This window comes from Penicillium arizonense, assembly GCF_001773325.1.
Source record: "Penicillium arizonense strain CBS 141311 chromosome Unknown PENARI_contig003, whole genome shotgun sequence".
In the NCBI taxonomy this organism is placed as follows: domain Eukaryota; kingdom Fungi; phylum Ascomycota; class Eurotiomycetes; order Eurotiales; family Aspergillaceae; genus Penicillium; species Penicillium arizonense.
In genome coordinates, this window is record NW_019173280.1 from 1,537,491 (window position 1) to 1,557,953 (window position 20,463).

The 20,463-nt window shown below is 50.6% G+C and overlaps 7 protein-coding genes across 7 annotated transcripts; 3 read left to right on the forward strand and 4 right to left on the reverse strand.

Annotated features, from left to right (window-relative positions):
• Nucleotides 1-1,047: 1,047 nt before the first annotated feature.
• On the forward strand, nt 1,048-4,602 carry PENARI_c003G00859 (uncharacterized protein; the record flags this gene model as incomplete). The annotated part of the gene is made up of 6 exons (XM_022628057.1): nt 1,048-1,119; nt 1,171-1,201; nt 1,259-1,783; nt 1,941-3,902; nt 3,955-4,050; nt 4,103-4,602. The coding sequence occupies 6 exons, from the start codon at nt 1,048-1,050 to the stop codon at nt 4,600-4,602; spliced, it is 3,186 nt and encodes a 1,061-aa protein (XP_022491424.1).
• Nucleotides 4,603-5,330: 728 nt separating this feature from the next.
• PENARI_c003G07995 (H(+)-transporting V1 sector ATPase subunit C) lies at nt 5,331-6,768 on the forward strand (the record flags this gene model as incomplete). The annotated part of the gene is made up of 5 exons (XM_022628560.1): nt 5,331-5,631; nt 5,694-5,788; nt 5,845-5,936; nt 6,016-6,508; nt 6,577-6,768. 5 exons carry the CDS (start codon nt 5,331-5,333, stop codon nt 6,766-6,768), a joined length of 1,173 nt encoding a protein of 390 aa, XP_022492142.1.
• Nucleotides 6,769-7,091: 323 nt separating this feature from the next.
• PENARI_c003G11041 (adenylyl-sulfate kinase) lies at nt 7,092-7,780 on the reverse strand (the record flags this gene model as incomplete). The annotated part of the gene is made up of 2 exons (XM_022628763.1): nt 7,092-7,716; nt 7,773-7,780. The coding sequence occupies 2 exons, from the start codon at nt 7,778-7,780 to the stop codon at nt 7,092-7,094; spliced, it is 633 nt and encodes a 210-aa protein (XP_022492013.1).
• Nucleotides 7,781-8,060: 280 nt separating this feature from the next.
• Nucleotides 8,061-9,061, reverse strand: PENARI_c003G07949 (PaaI family thioesterase; the record flags this gene model as incomplete). The annotated part of the gene is made up of 3 exons (XM_022628556.1): nt 8,061-8,090; nt 8,139-8,869; nt 8,917-9,061. The coding sequence occupies 3 exons, from the start codon at nt 9,059-9,061 to the stop codon at nt 8,061-8,063; spliced, it is 906 nt and encodes a 301-aa protein (XP_022491911.1).
• A 1,987-nt stretch (nt 9,062-11,048) lies between these two features.
• PENARI_c003G04724 (glycoside hydrolase family 92 protein) lies at nt 11,049-13,979 on the forward strand (the record flags this gene model as incomplete). The annotated part of the gene is made up of 7 exons (XM_022628328.1): nt 11,049-11,184; nt 11,244-11,881; nt 11,934-12,256; nt 12,309-12,448; nt 12,503-13,052; nt 13,104-13,449; nt 13,950-13,979. The coding sequence occupies 7 exons, from the start codon at nt 11,049-11,051 to the stop codon at nt 13,977-13,979; spliced, it is 2,163 nt and encodes a 720-aa protein (XP_022491700.1).
• A 375-nt stretch (nt 13,980-14,354) lies between these two features.
• Nucleotides 14,355-15,871, reverse strand: PENARI_c003G02588 (glycine decarboxylase subunit T; the record flags this gene model as incomplete). The annotated part of the gene is made up of 2 exons (XM_022628172.1): nt 14,355-15,417; nt 15,480-15,871. 2 exons carry the CDS (start codon nt 15,869-15,871, stop codon nt 14,355-14,357), a joined length of 1,455 nt encoding a protein of 484 aa, XP_022491328.1.
• Nucleotides 15,872-16,650: 779 nt separating this feature from the next.
• Nucleotides 16,651-18,403, reverse strand: PENARI_c003G00555 (putative neutral amino acid permease; the record flags this gene model as incomplete). Its single annotated transcript, XM_022628034.1, has 4 exons — nt 16,651-16,731; nt 16,819-17,869; nt 17,922-18,064; nt 18,143-18,403. The coding sequence occupies 4 exons, from the start codon at nt 18,401-18,403 to the stop codon at nt 16,651-16,653; spliced, it is 1,536 nt and encodes a 511-aa protein (XP_022492046.1).
• Between the last annotated feature and the right edge of the window lie 2,060 nt (nt 18,404-20,463).

Consider the following 20,463-nt stretch of genomic DNA (forward strand, 5'->3'; position numbering starts at 1 on the left):
CCCCCCTTGGACACTGTAGATCCGGAGAGCTGAACTGTCGGATCGGGGCTTCCCCTGCAGGATTGAGGCGTTGACGTGTTGTCAAAAAGTACACAGTATTTGAGAAGCACAATGTCCCTGAAATCAGATCATTTCCATCAGTTGTAAACCATCAGGGAGTGCTTATTGGCTGTACGGGGGGATTGAAGGCCCGCACGTTCTAGGCGTCCACTGTACACGTATACATAGGCATGAAGACCATTTGGGTACATGTACAGGACAATTCAGGGGAGAAAGAGAGAAAGAAAGGAAAACAGAGACAAATAGAGAAAAAATTAGACAGACGGAAATGAAAAACATTGACATTGACCGTTGATTCTGCCGCCAACCTTCTCTTCCCTTTTTAGTCTTCACTCCTTTAATCCACCCCCCACCCCTATCAACCTAACCTCATTTCTTTGCTTTTTTCCCTTTCTTCTGTTGGTTATTCCTTTCACGGTTGTCATTTCCTTTTTAGCCTCGGGACTTGTCCGTTTGTCCCTCCAAACTACTCCAAATTACTTCAGTGCCCGCGAGGGGCAGCCCGCATTTCGCTTGCTCGACAAGCGCAACACCCGCGCCTATCTATCTGAAACGGCCCTGTAGCACGGCTTGCAAGAGCCAGGTACGTCGAAACACCCCTGGCCCGTGAGCGATTATTACCCTGGTCCCTAGATGTGGTCAGCCCTGCCTCGACTAAAGCGGGTGTCTCACGCTTAAGCCTACGGCTGGATCACCTTTTGGTTAACGCCTCAGCAGTCTGCAGATTCAGCCACTTGCCCATTCTTTCAGCCCCCCTGTCGAATCCCCCCTCCAAACCCGCGCCGACAATTTCCGTCCCGTTCAATCTCTCCATCGCCGTGCGCTCGCAAGCATCGAGCGGCCGAAAGCGCATGTACCGTCGCGACCACGAATCGCCTGTATACACGTCTGTGGAACGTGTCTGAGTATCCAGCGCCGGATCTATATTTTGAGAGAATCGGCAACGACTGTCGACCTTTCGCTGTGATTTAGACAAGGGGTTTCAAGATGGACACTCCAAGTTATCCAGACTCTCCCATGGAGCAGGATGAGTCCTACCCTTGCAAGGGCTGTGGAGAGGTGAGCAGCATATGGAAGGTCCTATGAGGACGTGACTGACAATTTTGGTAGACACTAGAAGAGGGGAAAGCCTTCGAACTTGGTGAGTTGCGGATTCCTGATTTTGTTTGTTGTCTTACATGTCGCTAACCATTAATAGCTGGAAATAGGTGGCACATCGATTGCTTTCGCTGCAGTACCTGCAGTACCCTCCTCGACTCGGATGCACACCTCCTCCTGCTAGGCGATGGATCCCTTATCTGTAGTAATTGCACGTATAGCTGCAGCTCCTGCAATAACAAGATTGAAGACTTGGCCATCTTGACTGGAGATCAGGCGTTCTGCGCTCAATGCTTCAGATGTCGAAACTGCAAGAAGAAGATTGAGAACCTCCGTTATGCGCGCACGTCACAAGGAATCTTCTGTATGGATTGCCATGAGTCTTTAATGGCAAGACGGAGGAAACGAAAAGCTGGCGCCAGTAGCAAGAGGCCAACTGGGCCTAATGTGAAGTTGGATAAGTCATTGCCTTCCCTGCCTCCAAGCATGGAAGAGGCATCATTGATGGACGAAGTGCCGAGTGAATATCCGGACGGAATGACGCCTGATCCTGGCCGAATGGCGGGAACACCAGATGTGAATGAGAGGCCGGAAAGCTCGACTTCAAATCAGGCAGCGGACAATGGTAAGCAAGAAATCCTTTATCCCACCCTTCAATTGCCGCGGCCTATTGAGCATTGCGTTTATTCGCAGCTCAATTGTGGCTTACAATAGCACCCATTGTCGGAGCTTGATGGGACAAGCACCATATATGTAAATTCCCCACTAACTCTTCGCCCTAGACAATCTTATTCTCCCGTCTAGCACATACCGAAGCAGTCGGCAGTCAATGGCGCGGAACACTGATGCAGATGGTGGTGAGCTACTAATTCCTCTCGCCTTTGATCCCTCGGCCGAAGGTCGTTCTTCCCGTGGTCATTCGCAAACACGACAAGAGCCTTCCCGTGACTATTTTGGCCAAATGAGATCTGGTGAATCCTCGCACAGGGCCTCTCGCGACGGACGTGAATATCTACAGGAGCTTCCCTCTCGAAACTCTTCCGAAAATCCCTCTCCTCATATTGCCTACCAGGAGAAGGGCTGGGAACGAAGCGATAGCATTTCACCCGACAAACCTCCACAAACTGCCGATTCATCCAAGCCTGCAAAGTCGAGTTCAGTGCGCAATTCCACTGACATTCCTATCAGCTTTAGAGAAACAAGCAATTTCTCCGAAGCTGCCAGTCCCGACAGTATCGGATCAAAGGAAGCCTCCAGTGATACAAAACGACAGGTGCCTTTGGACAGCATCACTTCAGCACCGGTTCGTCCTTCGAACGAACTTCGACGTCTCCACGAGAATGGCTCTATGGACTCTGCCCGCTCCCAGCCCTCCAACCTGCCGCACCTGCCCAAGCGGGGTGATTCTCTCGAAGGCAGACATCATCAACTTCCTAGAAAGGAGATCGGATCATCTCCTACGTCGTCGCAATACGGAGACTCCCCGATGCTACGGAGTGATACGTTCCAACCACCCTCTCAGTCCGCTCCTTTGAATACATCTCACCTTGATTCGCACTCTCAATTGGACGGCGCGGGCTCGCCATCCTTGCTACGTTACAACAGCGGCGGTGACTTTTCCATGGATGAAGAGTTGTCTCGGATCATCGGCGGTGATGATCCTGTTGGCCGAGAGAGTGAATCTTTCTTGCGTCGTGTTTCAAACTCCGTTCGCCATGGCCGAAGCTACAGTGAGAAGAGCCTACGTGGGGGACGAGACATCAAGACTCCCCAGTCTCCAGCCAACGGAAGCCAAGCTGGCGCCAGCATTGGTAGTCCCACAGGTTCTCAGGCTGAGGAAATTTCCTGGCTCCGAAATGAATTGCGCAAGGAACGACAACGTGTTATGGAACTGGAATCAGCTGCTCGTGCCGCGGCGAATGTCAAGCAAGTCAACACTGAGCTTTCTGAGAAGCGCTCCACCATGGTTGTTCTCGATGCCCAGCGTGAGATCGTTTTGCGGGAGCTCACAGTTCTCACCGACCACATGGAAGCAGAGAAGCGCGGCGGCTCCAGTGGACCATTGGACCTTGGAAAACTCTCGAACCATGTGTTGCGGGAGCTGGCCGAATCAATTCAGAAGCTGAAGGACTCCTATGCCCCGCAGATTGAGGAACTCATCCAGAAGCGCAACGACCTGACCGAGGAACTTGAATCCATGATCAGTCAGAAGGAGAAGACCTTCCAAGAGTTCGAGCAATTATCGTCGAAGAATGCACAATTGGCTGAGCTAAACAACCAGCTCGTTCATCAGATCCAAGAGCTCTACAAAGCCACTGAGGGTCAGCCACGATCCAACGGTCTGGGCATTTCTCACAACAAAGACAAGTCCACAACTTCCATCGAAGCTCTGAAGCCCGCCATCAATGACCTTCAACCCTCCATCTCAACTGCCCACATCGCAGAAGAATCTGAACCTGCCACCGCTACAGTCGTTCCAGGGCCTCAGGTTGTCAGCATTCGTAAGGGACAGCCCCGCAAATTCAACTGGAAGAAGGGTGGCCAGAATGTTGCCAAGGGTGTTAAGGGTCTCAAGGGAGCCTTCATGTCTAGCGAGGGAGAAGCTGCCGGTGGTCTTCCACGTTCCCAGACTCAGGATCCAAGTCGTCAAGGCTTCGGGTTCTTCGGGAACCAGAGGCACAAGCAGGGAGGAAAGATGTCTCAGGCTGACAGCGTGCCAGTGTTGGCTGAGGTTGCCGGTGATGGTATGTTATCAATGCTCCCGACAGCTATATAGTATAAGCTAACAATCTCCAGCTCTGTTCGGTACTGATCTAGAGGCCCGCATGGAACACGAGAAGAGCATCATTCCCGCCATTGTCACCAGGTGTATCCAAGAAGTTGAACTTCGAGGTATGTTTGTTTTACACCTATTTGGCCGTCTGGTCTCTAACAAGTTCGTCAGGTATGGACATGGAGGGCATCTATCGCAAATCTGGTGCCGCTTCCGCCATCCAAATCATTCGCGAAGGCTTCGAACGATCTCCATTCGATTATGATATTTCCGACCCCGACCTCGATATCCATGCCGTCACTTCAACTTTGAAGCAGTATTTCCGCAAGCTTCCCAACCCGTTGGTTACCTATGATGTTTACGAACTTATCATTGATTCCGTCGAGATTCCCTCCACGCAGGGACGCATTGAGCTTTTGCAGAAGAGTTTGCTGGAGCTGCCTCGCGTGCACCGCGACGTCCTGGAGTTCCTTATTTTCCATCTCAGACGTGTTGTTGAGCGTCACGAGGAGAACCTGATGACCAGCCAGAACGTTGCTGTGGTCTTCGCGCCAACCATCATGCGTCCTGAATCTCTTGCCCGTGAGATGACCGATGTCCAGAAGAAGAATGATGTCCTCAAGTTCCTGGTGGAGAACTGTCAGGAAGTCTTCATGGGCATGCAAGGCTAAAGCCGATACTTCCACCATTATTCTTACCATCAATTTTAACGATCACGCTGCCAATCATCATTTAATCCAATCCTTGGTGTGGTTCCGGTGTTGACTATTTTTCCGCAAACCCCATGCTTTACTCTTGATTCAATGTCCGCTTGCCTTGCTTGTACAGATACCACCGTTACTTTTTCCCCTTCCTTTCATACTTGGTTCATGGTCAGCACTGCACGCTTGATACAAATACCCTGTGATGCCTTTTCTTCTGTTCTCCCTTTTCCCCAACTTCTCCCTACATATTCCGCAGGTTCGAAGCTAGTCGACTCCCCGTCGCAATGAGCTTGCTAGCTGCTTCCGGACCCAAAATTCTATATTCTTCCCTGGGTGGTTTATGTCTCTCCTTTCTCCACGTTGGTGTTTTGTTTTATTCCAACTCTCAACGAGCGTTAGGTAGTCTTCTAGCGTTATGCATCTCGATCCAGCAGTTTAACGATGTGCTGCGGTAGATGAGATAGTTGCATAGACTTACAAAGACACCATGATATTACGAATACAAATTCCACATCAAATAGATTTGTTTTACAATAAATGTAGTGTTGAATACTGGGGCATGTTGCAGTCCTATATAGGTGGCCCAAGCACCCACCGCCTACGTCGACCCGAGCTCCAACACCAAACCACAGCCTCCACGAGGCGACTCCCCTTGACATACAATACAAATACCCCTCGATGAATATCTAGCAACAATGTCCAAACCAAGCCAATACCTCCTCCTCTCCCTCCCAACCTCCATCGTCCCCTCGCACCACCGCGACGACGCCCTCCAAGCCATCTCAACCACAATCTCCCCGGACAATGGCTCCGCCGCCTCCTTCCCGATCCCGGAGTTCAAGATCGGCACGCTAGACGCCCTGGTTCAGCAGGCGGATGAGCTGGCCAAGCTCGAGGCTTCGTGCCAGGGTGTCGTTGCGAAGGTTGGCGATGCTTTGAAGAATATCCTTGGCGGCGACGAGGCGCAGATTGAGAGTATGAAGGTTGTCAATGATAGTACGTCTTCTGCTTGGTCTGAGCTCGACTTTTGGGAAGTGGGTGAGCTGACTGTTCTACAGAGCCTGTCGATCAATACCTCCGTACTTTCCAATGGAATAAAGTCAAGTACAGGGCTGATAAGCCGTTGGCCGAGTTGATCGATTTGCTGCACAAGGTGAGTAGTCATCCCCGATCCGTCGCTCTGGTTCTAATCATTCATGTCTACTACAGGAAGCCGCCAGTATCGACAACGACATCCGATTCAAGTACTCCCAATATAACCAGGTCAAGAACAACCTGTCCCAGCTGCAACGCAAACAAACGTACGTGAACGGCATTGGAAACTACACGACACAGCAAAATGTCCCAGTCCGAGTCCAACTAACACATCTATTTCTACAGAGGCAACCTCTCCACCAAGTCCCTCGCCTCGGTGATCGACCCCAAATCCATCATCCAGGACTCCGAATACATCGAAACCCACCTGGTCGCCGTTCCCAACCAACTAGTAAAAGACTTCCTGAAGACCTACGAGACCGTCGCGCCGATGGTGGTCCCCCGCTCCGCGCAACTGGTCGCTCAAGACAGCGAGTTCACGCTGTACGCCGTGACATCGTTCAAGAAGCACAGCGCGGAGTTTGTGCATAAATGCCGTGAGCAGAAGTGGATTCCGCGTGACTTTAAGTATGTCGAGGGTGGCAAGGAGGAGGAGCGCAAGGAGGTTGAGCGTGTTGGTGGTGATGAGCGCAAGCTATGGGGTGAGACGTTGCGGCTTGGTCGGACGGCTTGGAGTGAGGCTGTTATGGTTTGGATTCATATTTTGGTTTTGAGGGTTTTTGTTGAGACAGTTTTGCGGTATGGTTTGCCGTTGGATTTCATCTGTGCTTTGGTTCGGGTATGTATTTGCTGTGTTCTTTGGTTTCTTTTTGGGGGAAGGCAATTGCTGACGGCCATCATTTACAGGCGCCTTCCTCTAAGCAGGCTGATCGTGCCAAGTCCAACCTTGAGAACAAATACTCATATCTGGCTGGGAATGCCTTTGGGCGCGATAAGAAAGGTCGTATGCAGCGCGATGATCCTGGTGAGATGCATGCTGGTGGTGAGGGAGGTGCGGACTACACGCCGTATGTGTTTTACGAATTCGAGTTCCACTGAGTGTTGTTACTGGAGAGACGTTGCTGTGAGAGATACAAAGTTATGGACGTTGCGTACATATACCATCTGGGTACATCGAGCACAAACTAGCATTTGGATATTTTGTTTAGTTTTGAATACAATGATTACACTCAAACAGGACAACCAAGTTCCCTCGAATCAAAAGTCTATATTGTCCAGTATGTACAGCAAGCAGTCAGGGGGAATCAAGATGAGAAAAAGAAACAAAACCCAACCCAAATCCGCTGTACAAGACAACTTTTATCTGAGAAAAGCATCTAAGCATCTAGCATACTCTATATACAACATCAAGGCCCTTCCCTTTAGTTCTTCTTAGGCAGATATCCCTTGGACTCAAGGTAGTCAATAATCTGCTTAACAGCATCCTGAACGGGAAGCTCATCGTTCTTAACATGAACCTCAGGGTTAGCAGGAGCCTCATAAGGAGCCGAGATACCGGTGAACTCCTTAATAACACCCTCCCGAGCCTTCTTGTACAGACCCTTAGGATCACGCTTCTCAGCAACCTCAACGGGGACATCAACGTAAACCTCAACGAACGGCAAACCAGTCTCCTCGCCGGGAGTGGCGACCTCGTGCAGCTGGCGGGCTGTGTCGCGGTCCTTGCGGTAGGGCGAGATGAACGAGGTGATGGCAATCGAGTTCGAGTCCGCGAAGAGCTTGGCGACCTCTGCGATGCGGCGGATGTTCTCGTTGCGGTCGGCTTCGCTGAAGCCCAGGTCCTTGTTCAGGCCGAAGCGGATGTTGTCGCCATCGAGGCGGTAGGCGTGCACGCCGTGGTCGCGGACCAGCTGGTGCTCCAGTTCCACGGCGATGGTGGACTTGCCTGAGGCGGACAGGCCGGTCAGCCAGATTGTGAGGCCCTGCTGGTTGCGCAGCTCGGTGCGCTCCTTGCGGGTGAGGGCGCTGGCGTGGAAGGTGATGTTGCTGTAGTGGGGTTAGTTTGGTGCAGGGGTGGAATGGGAGTGGGATTGGGATCGTACGTAGACATTTTGGAGGAATTGCACACTGTACAAAGGAGATGTAGGAAGAAGAAAGACGAGGGGCAGTTGAAACGGGGCCGCGTAAGAAGAAAAGAGGATCCGCGGGGCTTGCAGATCTTGGCGGTCAAGTATACGATGGCGCAATTGTATACGAGTGGGTTGAGTTGAAGGGAATAGACAATATAGACTATATAGACAGCTTCTCTATATTTAACTTATATATTCTATGTACATCTATAACTCCCTACGCCAGGAACCAGGAACGAACCATGCAGAAATTTCAGAAAGTTACGCCACCTTGTAAAGACTCGATAACGCCTGCACAATTAGCGTCCATCAGGAAAAAAGTAGAAATGGAGCACTTACAGCAGCCTGCTTGGGCTCAATGAACAAAGCCTTGGCCTCAACTAACACAACAGGGTCCTTCCCATCAGCCGGGAGAGTTTCAATGCGACCCTCAACCCACGCCTTGCGACCCTCAACCTTGACAGTCTCAGCGCGGAGAGCCACATAGTTATTCGCCATAGCCGGAGCACGGTAATCAATATTTAAGTTGGCAGTCACAGCCACCTTATTAGGCAAAGCCGGGAAACAGCAATTAGCAAGTCCCTCGTCGAGAATCGTCGCGAGCAGACCGCCGTGGACAATGCCCGGGTGCCCGCAGACATCGGAGCCGAGGTACATCAACGAAACCATGCTCTTGCCATCTCGCTCGCTGAAGACGAGGGGTGGCACGACGATCTTGTTCGGTCCGCGCAGGGTTCCGCCTGTCAGGCTGCGCTCGCGCAGGGCCTCGGGGATCTTGAGATGTGGGCGCGCTTCGGTAAATTCCGGGTTTGCGCGTAGGGACTCGGCGACGGGGTGAGTGCGGAGGGTAGTTTCGATCTCTTCGGCGATGGCATCCTCTGGTGTGTAGAGGGCCAGGGTCTCCTCGTTTGTGGGGATTGTGACGGACATGAGGCGCGATACGGTGCGTTGGGTTTGGTAGATTACGCCGAATGTAAATGCGAAAACTGCGATCGTTGTGAAGCCTGCGAAGCGGCGGAAACGCGAGGACTGGGCTGGAGATTGGAGAGATTGGGCGGCTTGGGCTTGTTCTGTGGTGTGTTAGAGTGAAGTATTCGGAAAGAAGGAGGTGTCTTACCTGTTGAGTAGGCTCGGTGGTGAGGCTTCGGGGAACCGGAGAAAGAACGTGGAGAGACTCGGCGCTGGAAGAGAAGTCGAGGAGAGATGTGTGAAGGGACGTTTGGAGAGAGAGAACGAAGGGAAGGGGAGAACGGACGAAACATGGCGAAAACGCAGGAAAAACCAGAGAGGCGAAGTGTTGAGACAAAGTTGAGAGTGGAGAGACCTCGGCATCTCCAATTCGGCGGACGGAGTTCGTGAATCTCACGGCATAACTTGCATATTGATTATAAGCCACTACTGTATTTTCTGTCTCTCATCTTGCATGTTGCCTTGTTTTTCCTTTTTTTTTCTCCGCCTGTTTTGCCTTTCTTTGCTTTTTTATGTGGTTCTATATTTTTTGTCCGAGTTAGCTCAGGCTGTTCCGCACTAGACCTGCACCCCAGATGAAAGGTTACATTAGTGGTATATTGGAGAGATTACAACTTGCTTTTCTATCTTATATGACCTTCTGTCAGTAATTCAATAATAATTGCCTTAAGCCCTTCTACATATCCTTCTTATAGACCCTCCGCCGTAGGCAGACATATAGTTCCACACTCAAGCTCTAGAATTGTCCAGTGGATTAGATGGGGCATATTCAGTGATAAATATAGTAATCCAATGGAAAATCCAATGGAAACATCCGACTATAGTTTAGTCTAAAATATGTCCAAGTTACTACAAATATCTATTCCACTCCAACCTCGGGCAGATCATCGGGATTCGGATTTGAGCACAAATCACCAGATTGATAAACGTTGAGGAGCTATTCCACATGGGAACTGGACCGAGCAACTAGTCTGATCTGCTCCTAAAGTAAAGATTATCCATTAGTATCTCCAAATCACCGATGCGCTTTCGAGGGTTTCATTGTTGCTCCCCTTACATAGTTTCCGGTTCCAAGTAATGAGGATTATTAGGCTCTTGAATAATGTACCTTCGGTTCGCATTCTGTCCAGATTAACATCTCCGAGGTAGGATTTCCGAATGTAATTCTCTTTGTCGAGCGCTATCGCGGCCTCGGGCAGGACTACTGTGGTGACTTGTTCCTGCATAGCTCGTAGCGACCAGGGCAGGTGAGCAACATTTTCTGAGGCCAAGGTACGAAATTTAAAAGAAGTAAACTGGCTTTCCTTCCTTCAATAGCTGTTGCTTGCCAGCCTAATTGTAATGGGCTATGCAGCAACAAGTCGCTACAATAGCCCCCTGCCCGAGAACGCGATGGTGCTCGACAACGAAATGATATCGGGGATTAGGGCAAGATGGTTAAAGGAAGTAGACTGGTCGTGTTCTGGAACCACGGTCAACTTAAATAAACCATAGCTTGATACAGAGTTGATCGTTTCTGTCGAGTTTATCATAACATATCCCACAGTCTTGCCTAAAGTGTAAGTCATGAGTAACCGTACAGTGTTGCGGCATCCCACCGTGGCTCAGTGCTACTTTGTTATGCGAACATCCTGCCCTTGGAAGTCATAATGTTATCGTGTTTGATGCTTGACAGTTCGGAATAATGACAGTATAAGCTAATGGACCCTCTTGATATAACACTATAAACACCGATATAATTAGGCTTAATACTGTCGATCTATGGACACTGGTTGAATATGTAGATAGGGACCATCACTGCTCTTATTCTCATTCGTTGAAAGAGTTCATTTTTCTTACTTTTGTAAGGTAACATGTATATCTAGCTAAGGTAGCATTCCAAGAATGAGAAATTTGTAGTAAAAGATATATATTGATTGAAAAAGCTACATTAACCACAATAAAAAACGTATAATTCCAGTCTCATCTAAGTCCTCAATAAAACTCCATTTATTTGTGATGGCTAATTTCTCAATCACAACTCCAAGGCTGTCCAACCACCACTGCAAACCCAGACCAATTGAACAGTTCTGCACTACCCATCGAATGAACATGTCACCCACATACCAGTTGATCACTATGTGGGATAAGAATGCACGCGGGGATCGACAGGGGAAGCACTGTACATGCCAGGCAAGCACGCCCTGGGATGCAGGGGTAGAGGGGATCTGCGGTAAACACCAGCCAGACTGCTGTTTCTAAAACGCGACTCGACTCTCAAATTTATTCGACCGGGCGACCATGCCACCATATCAATTACTACTGTCGCTGGTCCTTGCCAGTAGTCATGTTTTAGTTAACGCCGCGGACCCCTCTCCAGTAGAGGACTACGATGTCCTACAATATGTCGATCCCTTGATCGGCAGCGCCAACGGAGGTAAGCTTGAACAATTGGCAATTGGTCCTAGTCCTATGCTGATAATCGCGTCAACATAGGAAATGTCTTCCCGGGCGCTACATTACCATACGGCATGGCCAAAGCCGTTGCAGACACAGACTCAGAAAGCAACCAAGGCGGCTTCGCCTACGAAGGCGGCAATGTGACCGGTTTCTCGAGCATGCACGATTCAGGAACTGGAGGCAGTCCCTCGCTAGGAAATTTCCCGCTTTTCCCATATGCAAAATGTGCCGGCGATGAAGTGAACGGATGTGTATATCCGAAAAAGCAGCGCAAGATCAAGTATAAGCCCGACTCGGTGCAGGCGCATCCTGGATACTTTGCTATAGAGCTTGCGTCTGGGGTTCGTGTTGATATGACTGCTGCACAGCATACCTCGTTGTTTCGGTTCCAGTTTCCGAATGGTAGTAGTCCGTTGATTTTGCTTGATCTTACCGATTTGTCGGATTCTAGACAGGATAATGCGACTATTTCTGTGGATGAATCGACTGGTCGGATGACTGGTGATGCGCGATTTACGCCTAGTTTTGGGAGTGGATCTTATACGTTGTATTTCTGTGCAGACTTTGAGAGTCCGGCTTTGAAGCGGGATAGTGGGATCTTTGTCAATTCCCGCGCTAGTGCTGATGTTCACGATTTGAAGATTTCGAGGTCTATCAATGGATATCCTCTTCCGGTGAGCTGCGTAGCATCCTCCTAGTATGGCCATGGCTGATACATGAATATAGGGCGGTGGATTCGTCCGCTTCAAGTCTGCCCCAGACAATACCATTTTGGCTCGGGTTGGAGTTAGCTTCGTGAGCACGAAGCAGGCTTGCTCACACGCGGAGTCCGAGATCAAGGACTTCAATTTCAATGCTACCCATCAAGCAGCCATTGATCAATGGACAGAGAAAATGCGCCCTATTCGCGTGTCCCGGACTGGAATTGACAATTCTGTTCTCACCAACTTCTTCAGTGGTGTGTATCGCACAATGGTCAATCCCCAAGATTATACGGGAGAGAATGTGCTCTGGTCTAGTAATGAGCCGTATTTTGACAGTTTCTACTGGTGAGTCAACTTTGATTGGGAAGTGCATAGGCAAAGCTAACAATTCCCTCAGTCTATGGGACTCGTTCAGATCCCAAATCCCATTCTTGACTATCTTCGATCCTAACGCTGTGATCAAAATGGTCCGTTCACTTATCGATACCCAGCGCCATCTAGGCTGGCTACCAGATTGTCGCATGTCTCTTTGCAAAGGTAATTGCCTAGCCGTGTATAACAGGAATAAATACTGACATAGAATACCTACAGGATACACCCAAGGCGGCTCAAATGCAGACAACATCCTAGCAGACGTCTACCTCAAAGGCCTCCGTGATGGCATAGACTGGGACGCCGGCTACGCAGCCGTCCAAAAAGACGCCGAAGAAGAACCATACGACTGGTCCAACGAAGGCCGCGGCGGCCTACGCAGCTGGAAAAACCTACATTACATCCCAGTCGAAGACTTCGACTACGAAGGCTTCGGCACCATGACCCGCAGTATCTCACGCACACTCGAGTATGCATACAATGACTTTGCCATTGCACAGATGGCGCGCGGTCTCAACAAGACAGCCGACGCAGAGCGGTACGAGAAACGATCTCGCAATTGGCGAAATCTTTTCAAGAAAGATCAGACATCTCTATGGAAAGGCAACGATACTGGCTTTACGGGATTCTTTCAGCCGAAGTATTCGAATGGGACGTGGGGATATCAAGATCCACTTGCGTGCTCGAATATTGATATGAGTGGTCGTGCATGTTCGCTTCAAAATACAGCGGGAGAAACCTTTGAATCGAGTATTTGGGAATATCAGTTGTAAGAACATCCAACCCCATCCATCCCTATACCCCCTAACAAACTAACCAGCTTCGTCCCCCACGACATGTCAACCCTAATAACCCACCTCGGGGGACCAACCAACTTCACAAACCGCCTCGACCACCTCCACGACACAAACATAACCTACATAGGCAACGAACCAGCCTTCCTAACAGTCTTCCAATACCACTACGCCGGCCGACCCGCAAAATCCACATCCCGTGTCCGAACCTACATCCCAGACTACTTCTCACCGACACCAGCAGGACTACCCGGAAACGACGACTCAGGCGCAATGGGCTCATTCGTCGCGATGGCCATGATGGGTCTATTCCCGAACCCGGGCCAGAGCGTTTACCTGCTTACCGTGCCGTTCTTTGAGGCTGTTAGTATTGTTAGTCCACTTACGGGGAAAACGGCGACGGTTAGGGTAGTCAATTGGGCGAAGTTTAATACTGTTAATGGGACGGTTGGGTCCGGAGGTCGTGGGGGGAGTGGGTTTATTCAGTCTGCTACGCTTGACGGGGTTGCTTATACTAAGAATTGGGTGGGTCATGATTTCTTTACGGAGGGGCGGCAGTTGGTCCTTGTGCTTGGGGATGTGGAGGGAGATTGGGGGACTAAGAAGGGGGATTTGCCGCCTTCGCTGGCTGGGGAGGTGGCTGGAGAGAGGGAGGATAGGGTTAGGGGTGAGCATGTAAGGAGGTGGGAGGGTGTTGTTGATGATGGGCTGTTTGTTGGTTCTTCTCTTGGTGGTCAATCCGGGAAGCATTTGCATTTTGAGAGGCATGGTCGTGTTGCTGGGGGTGGGCATTTGGGGAAGAAGGGTTTTGGGCTTTGATATTGGATTGCTAACCCTAACTTGCCCCTTTATTGTCTCCTATGTTATTTTAGGATGCTTTATCTTCCATTCTCGTTGTTTGAGTTATTTCAAATGCTGTGCCCTTGGGAATTAATGCTAGCTGAGCTTGTAAGATTGATAGGGTCCAGGCTATTTGATGTTGCTTATAGTTAGCCCTAATCGGGGGAACCTTTCCATCGCCAAGTAATACCTACCCAAGAACAGCAATGATGGTTGACTACATTGCAGTTAATATGGAACAAGGAGAATATATGAAGATAATAAGAAAGTCTTTTGGGAGGTTAAGCTCCACAGTCATAAAAATCGAAAACGTATATACAGGCAGGTAATGTTAAAATCATCAAAGCGCTAGTCTTTCGCACGACCCCCAACGTCACAATGAATCAAACCCCAAAAAAAAAAGAGTATTAAAACAACCCTACAATCCAACCAATGCTTTACTGAGGAGGACGGTGGAACTTGCTCTCAACCCAAGGCATGCCAACAACCTTAGCCTTGCGGACCTTGTTACGGACCTTAACGCCAAGCTCGGTACCCTTCTTATGATACCCAGTGTTGACATAAACCATAGCAATATTGGCACCGCCAAGCGAGGGGCTGGGCAGACCGGAGGTGACGACGCCGACTTCAACGGGGTTGGCGGGGTCAGCGATATCAACTACAATAGCGCCCTCGCGGGCTGGGGGACCCTTCTCGACGGTTAGACCGACGCGGCGCTGAGCAATGCTCTTGGGACTGGCGATCTGGGAAAGGATGACGGATGCACCGTTGAAGGTGGCTGTTGCGGGGTCTCGGCGGTCACGGCTGACAATCCAGCCGAGGGCGGCGGCGGGTGGTGTCTGTGCTGTGGTGATGTCGTGGCCGTAAAGACACATGCCGGCTTCCAGGCGGAGGGAGTCGCGGGCGGCGAGGCCGGCGAGACGGGACTTGCTGCTGTCTGCGAGGAGGAGCTCAGTGACCTGCTCGGCGAGGTTGGGGGCTCCGGATGTCGGGATGGAGATCTCGAAGCCGTCTTCGCCAGTGTAGCCCGTGCGAGAGATGAGGAGTGGGTTGGGGGTTGGGGTGCCGTCGGGGAGAGTGAGGTGCAGCTCGCGGCAGTTGCCGAAGTAGAGGGTGCTCAGGTCGGTCTCGGCGGATGAGGCATTGGCTGTGTGGATAAGAGGTTGGAGGACGGAGGCGGCGAGGGGGCCCTGCAGCGCGACCAGCGCGCGGTCTTCGAGGATGTCCCATTTGAGGCTGTCGGCGCCGTGCTGGGAACGGTAGGCTTCGATCTCGGCGGTCAGATAGGCCAGGTCCTCGGTGCGGCGGCCGGCGTTGGTCACGAAGTAGAAAGTGTCCTCGGTGCGGCGGGTGATGACACAGTCGTCGACAATTCCACCGGTGCCTTCTTCCAACAGGCAGGACAGGGTGGAGGAGTTAGGAGCCAGCTTGTCGACCGAAGAGGGAGTAATCTTCTTTAGCAGATCAATGGCGCCGGGGCCGCTTAGGTGGTGCTGCACCCTGTGGAACGGAAGATTGATTAGCCATTGCAGGTCAATTCCGCCTCGGAAAGGTCAACTTACATATGGCTGACATCAAAAAGACTGGCCTTCTCGCGCGTCCACATGTGGCTCTCCACATGGCTCATATCGGAGTAGACGAGCGGCATATCAAACCCGGCGAAGGGGACCATCTTAGCCCCGCGCTGGATGTGGAGATCATAGAGCTGAGTCTTGCTAAGAGACTCATTGGAGCTGGAAGCGTAGCGCACAGCCTTGTTAGCAGCTCGCGATGCTGCGACTGCAATTGGAGCCTTAGACCTCAACGACCGAGGGGCAGTTGGGCGGACGATGGCCGCGGAGGAGAGCTCCCTCCGCAGCATAGTGGAGCCGATAGAGGCGCGGGGAGCGTGGAGGGCAGCAGCCCTCGCGGCGACGAGGTCGACACCGCGCTTGAGAGTACGGACGCTAGACATGGTGAATCAATGCTAATGAATCGAAGAGAAGAAAGAAAAGAGGAAGAAATGGACTGTAAGAAGTCACCAATCCACCCTCGGGGAAGCAGTGCGGAAAAGTCACGTGGTGATAGGGCGAATACCGGAGCAGCTGTTCGCCCGATTGGGAGTGCTCTATAGCGGGCGGACTGCGTTATGTCGTCGGGAATCACAATTGCCTTATATATTGGCATTTCTAACAGGCCAATATTATAGTAATAGCTACTAGAGTATACTTAGGGGGTAGATACCACATCAAAACGCTTACTGGTGACCTCCACCGATCAAAAGTAGACCCAGGCTGTACAACCCGGGAGAAACTAAACATCAACCGGAGTACAATCGGAGCAGTGCCGCGGCAATGGCAAGTCAAAACCGGAGAGCGGGCGTGACCCCTCCAAGCCGATAGCCTACATTTAATTGAGATCAATCTGTGCAAGGAATGCAGGGATGAAAAATATACATATAAAGGCGTTGCAAGACCCAACTCCCCGGGCGTCCCGCCAAACCATACAAAGCGAGTTTCGATGGAGGATATCCCCAAACCGCAGAGCATGATCCGCCCCAGAAAAAAATAAACCACCTGATATCCCAAGTGGTGGAATTTATGCAAAAAACAAGATTTCACAACCCCTTCTCGGTCATCAGAGTCATGAAGTTCCCGGAGTCCAAGCGCCGGTAGATTGAAAATAACATGCAGAAGATGCGATAAACGCGACAATTCTTACAAAAAAGCACTCAGCTCTCCGCCCCGCGGTGGTTTAGAGTGCGTTACTGGCACATGTGAAGACGCCGCCGACGGTGCCTTCCCGGTAACTGGTTACAACAGACATAACGGCAGCCTGGAAAAGAAAGAGAAATGTTAGCGGCGGTTCACCAAAAGCCAATAGCCACGTACGGACAGAACCCATGGCGTGGAGAAAACTTACATAAGTACCAGGTCCCAAGAAGAAGAATCCAACAAGAATAAGGAAAACATTAAAAATGAATCCCAACCAACCACGAATACCTCGAACCATAAAGAAGCGAGGTCCATGATCTGCAGCGCGCATGCGCATATACGCAGTTCCCCAGAAAATGAAACCAAAGAAAGAATCGAAAAGCGAACTCATAATCGACAACAGATCCGAGAAGAAGGGGATAACCTCCGCAATGATCCAAGCCATGATCCACAGCCCAGCAAGGATTCCAGCCCAGGCAGCCCATCCAACAACGGTGTTGTTACCCTTGTGGCGGGTTCCCTCGAATAAGCGGAAGAAGATGAATCGCGCCGAGACTGAGGCGTACAGGACACCCAGGAAGATTATGGTCGGAATCATAAACGAGAATGAAACCTTCTTGTACACTTCGTTGCCGAGGGAGCCGAAGGAGGGAGCGGTCATATACTGCGTTCCGACATAGACATACGTGATAGCACCGACCAGACTGAATACGATGATTTCCGCAATGGTAACTGCGGTCACAGACTTCCAGAAATCGCGGGGCTCCTTCATCTCAGCGATGAAACTGGGCAGGGTGATCTGGCCAATGAAGGTATAGCTGATATTCAGGAACGCGTTCATGCCCTTGACGAACGTCGTGCCCTTGGGCGGGATGGCGAGGAAAATCGGGTCCCCGTCTGCCGGGGTGTATCCCTTAGGATGGTCTTCGACTCCAGCGAAGACGGCTGCTAGGATGACGGAGATGAAGGTGAAGAATGCTGATAAGGTTGCTACCTTGGATAGGGTGCTGAATGTACGTGGCAGCGAGAAGATCCACGAAATGATGGCCACAATCAGTGAGAATACCACTGTGCAGACGGCGCCGTTGGACATTGTGTTCAGGTACTCGGCGCCTACGACACAGTGTAGGCCTTGGATGAAGGTGTTGTTCAAGAGGAACATCACTGCTGTGGCCCACCAGGCGATCTTGGAGTCCCAAAATAGGTACTGGCCAATGTCACATACGTCGCGGACTTCAGGGTGTCGCAGACAGAATCTCCTATCAGGTTATTAGTACTAACGGGGGTTGCAGATGCTGCGAATATTCATACCAGGTAATCAGCGAGGTATACAGGACGATTCCAGCAATCACCACCGTCAAAATCAAACCCGGGACAAGGCCCAGAATGGAATATGACCAGGGGAAGGACATAATAGCCAGACAGATATACTCCGAGAAAAGCAATGCAGCAGTCTGTAACCATAGATTAGTAAATTGCGCCCTATTGGTTCCTCAATTTACTTGCGATGCAAGTTTCGACATAAAACCCACCTTTTGCCAACTACACGTGCGGTACTTGATAGTATTCTCCGACTCCAGCTCAATCTGGCGCCCAACACTTTCCGTCGTGGAAGAAGAGTCAAGCGCATGAACATGTTGCGAACTGCGGCGACGACCATGACTCTCAATGTCATAGTCCTTCAGCTTAGGCTCCTCTGATTTATCGGAGAGGTCAGGGCTGCGGCTGATATCCCGGTCGTGATCCCAGCCGACCGGGGCTGGTGCTGCTGTTGATTGATTTGGCCCGGCCATTTTGAACTTAACGAGCGGACGAGTCGCGCTTGTCGAAACTCGGTGGAGTTGAGAGGAGAGGTGACTATCTGCGGATGCATGTAATTCTCTCTAAGATATGCTTGATAGGGTGCTGGTCGCGTGCGAGGGGAGTGTCTTTTCGTGATAATTGCGCCGATCAATTCGCCTTGCTCCAACGCAAGATGAAGTCCCTGTGAGCAGTGGTGACTAGTAGTGACTGCGGAGGTGGAGGTGGAGGTGGACGGATTAGGGCACGGATACTACCTGAGGTAGTATTGCCTGGATAGAACCAAACTGGGGGGAAGAGGAAATAAGTAAAGAGAAGAAGAGATCAGAGAACACAGACACCAAGAGACTAAGCTAAAAAAAAGAAAGTCTAAGAGAAAAAGAAGATTTAGATACGGTAGAACAGTCGATTCCGTATTGTCATTTCCAATTGCTCCACTGCCAATCCCGGACTGAAAAACCTGTCGATCGCAGAGGTCGAATGCTAAGTATATGACGTGATGGAGTAATCCGCAATGGGAGAGGCGTAAGCCACCGCTTGGACGCCAAGGGGCAGTTGATACCCTGGAACGGCAGCTGGATCCTTGATTCTGATAGTCCAACTTTTCCTTTTTCTGACGCTTCAATATAGCTTCTTTCTTCTTCATTTTTGGTCACTTTTTTCCACTTTTTTATTTCGCTTTTTTTTTTTGTATTTGCCAGCAAGGGGGGCCACGAGACAGTTGATTGGGGGCATGTCGGTTGCGCCCGCATATCATATCAGCTCCATGCAGGCCCCGCATGCGGCAATGGTCGAGCGAATGAAGCCCCATGCTTGGTGAGTCGGAATCAGAATCCATGCACACGGGGCACTGAAAACATGGATGCTCTGCCTGGTATTCGAGTATTGAGCGTAAAGTGACCATTTCCCGAGATCTGATTCGATCATTGTGGCTGAATGCGATGGGGGCCAATCCCCCGACTTGACCACTGATGTGGTGATATTTCCTCAGTAGGCAACTGCGGGATCTGTGATAGAGTGTACATGTAAGTCGCATCCATGAGGGTCTAGGTTTTCAGAGGTTGATGCTGTTAGAACTACATCTAGATTTCTGTTGTCACTTGGTAGAAATGCCCCTTTACGCCTCAGGCATCAACATTGAATCTGCACGTGCGGCTGACTCATGGCTGAGTCACCTCACCTGGGCCGTATGGCCCAAGCTCAGTGGGCAGGTCCTCCCGAACGTCCATTGATTGGTACCGTAGTTCGCCTTCATCACGCATCATGCCACCAGGGCATCCTTGGAAACAACCATGAATGACATACATATGGCCTGACACCTGAACAGTTCTTCCCAAAAATACGATATACCCATACCAATACCAATACCAATACCAATACCAGTTCTGGCCCTTTCCCGCTCTTGCGTGCGAACCCGCAGCGATGGCATCAACACTCCACCGGGCGCTGAGCCACCGGAGCGATCGAAATAGCTTATTTGAATGCCCCCTGCTCGTACTACCTGCTGTTCTAGGCGTTTACAGCTTGCCACTCTGCCGAATTTACTGAAGTGCAGTAGGCAATCTTGGGAATCTGGGTTTGCCTTATAAGACTTGCAGGCAACGCCACACCTAAAGTGGTCTAGTAGATGTAGATATACAGAGGTGATCCGTTCTTGGAAAGCTTGCCATATTGGCGCCCAGAGCTGCGGTAGATAGTACCTACAGGGATTCCCCTTTACCAGGTCGTCACTTTTTAGTACTTAGTGATTGCCGCAGTAGATCTGAGCTTCGGCCCAAAGGAATGCGCTTCTGTTCTTATTATATGGCTGCCAGTAGTCTCTGGCCCAAGTGGCTAATCCACCGCTTATCCCGAATACAACACATTACATTGCAGTAATGCGCCAACATCACGAGAGAAAAAAGGCGTCCGCTCTCTAGCAAGTTCAAAGAAGTGCACAGGAGTGAGGGAAATCCATAAAGATCCTGCCACCAATTCTTCCTCCCCTACGTCTATTGCGCCTAATGGGCTCTCTAAATTGACAATCGCAGATTGGAATACCTCTGTCACTCCT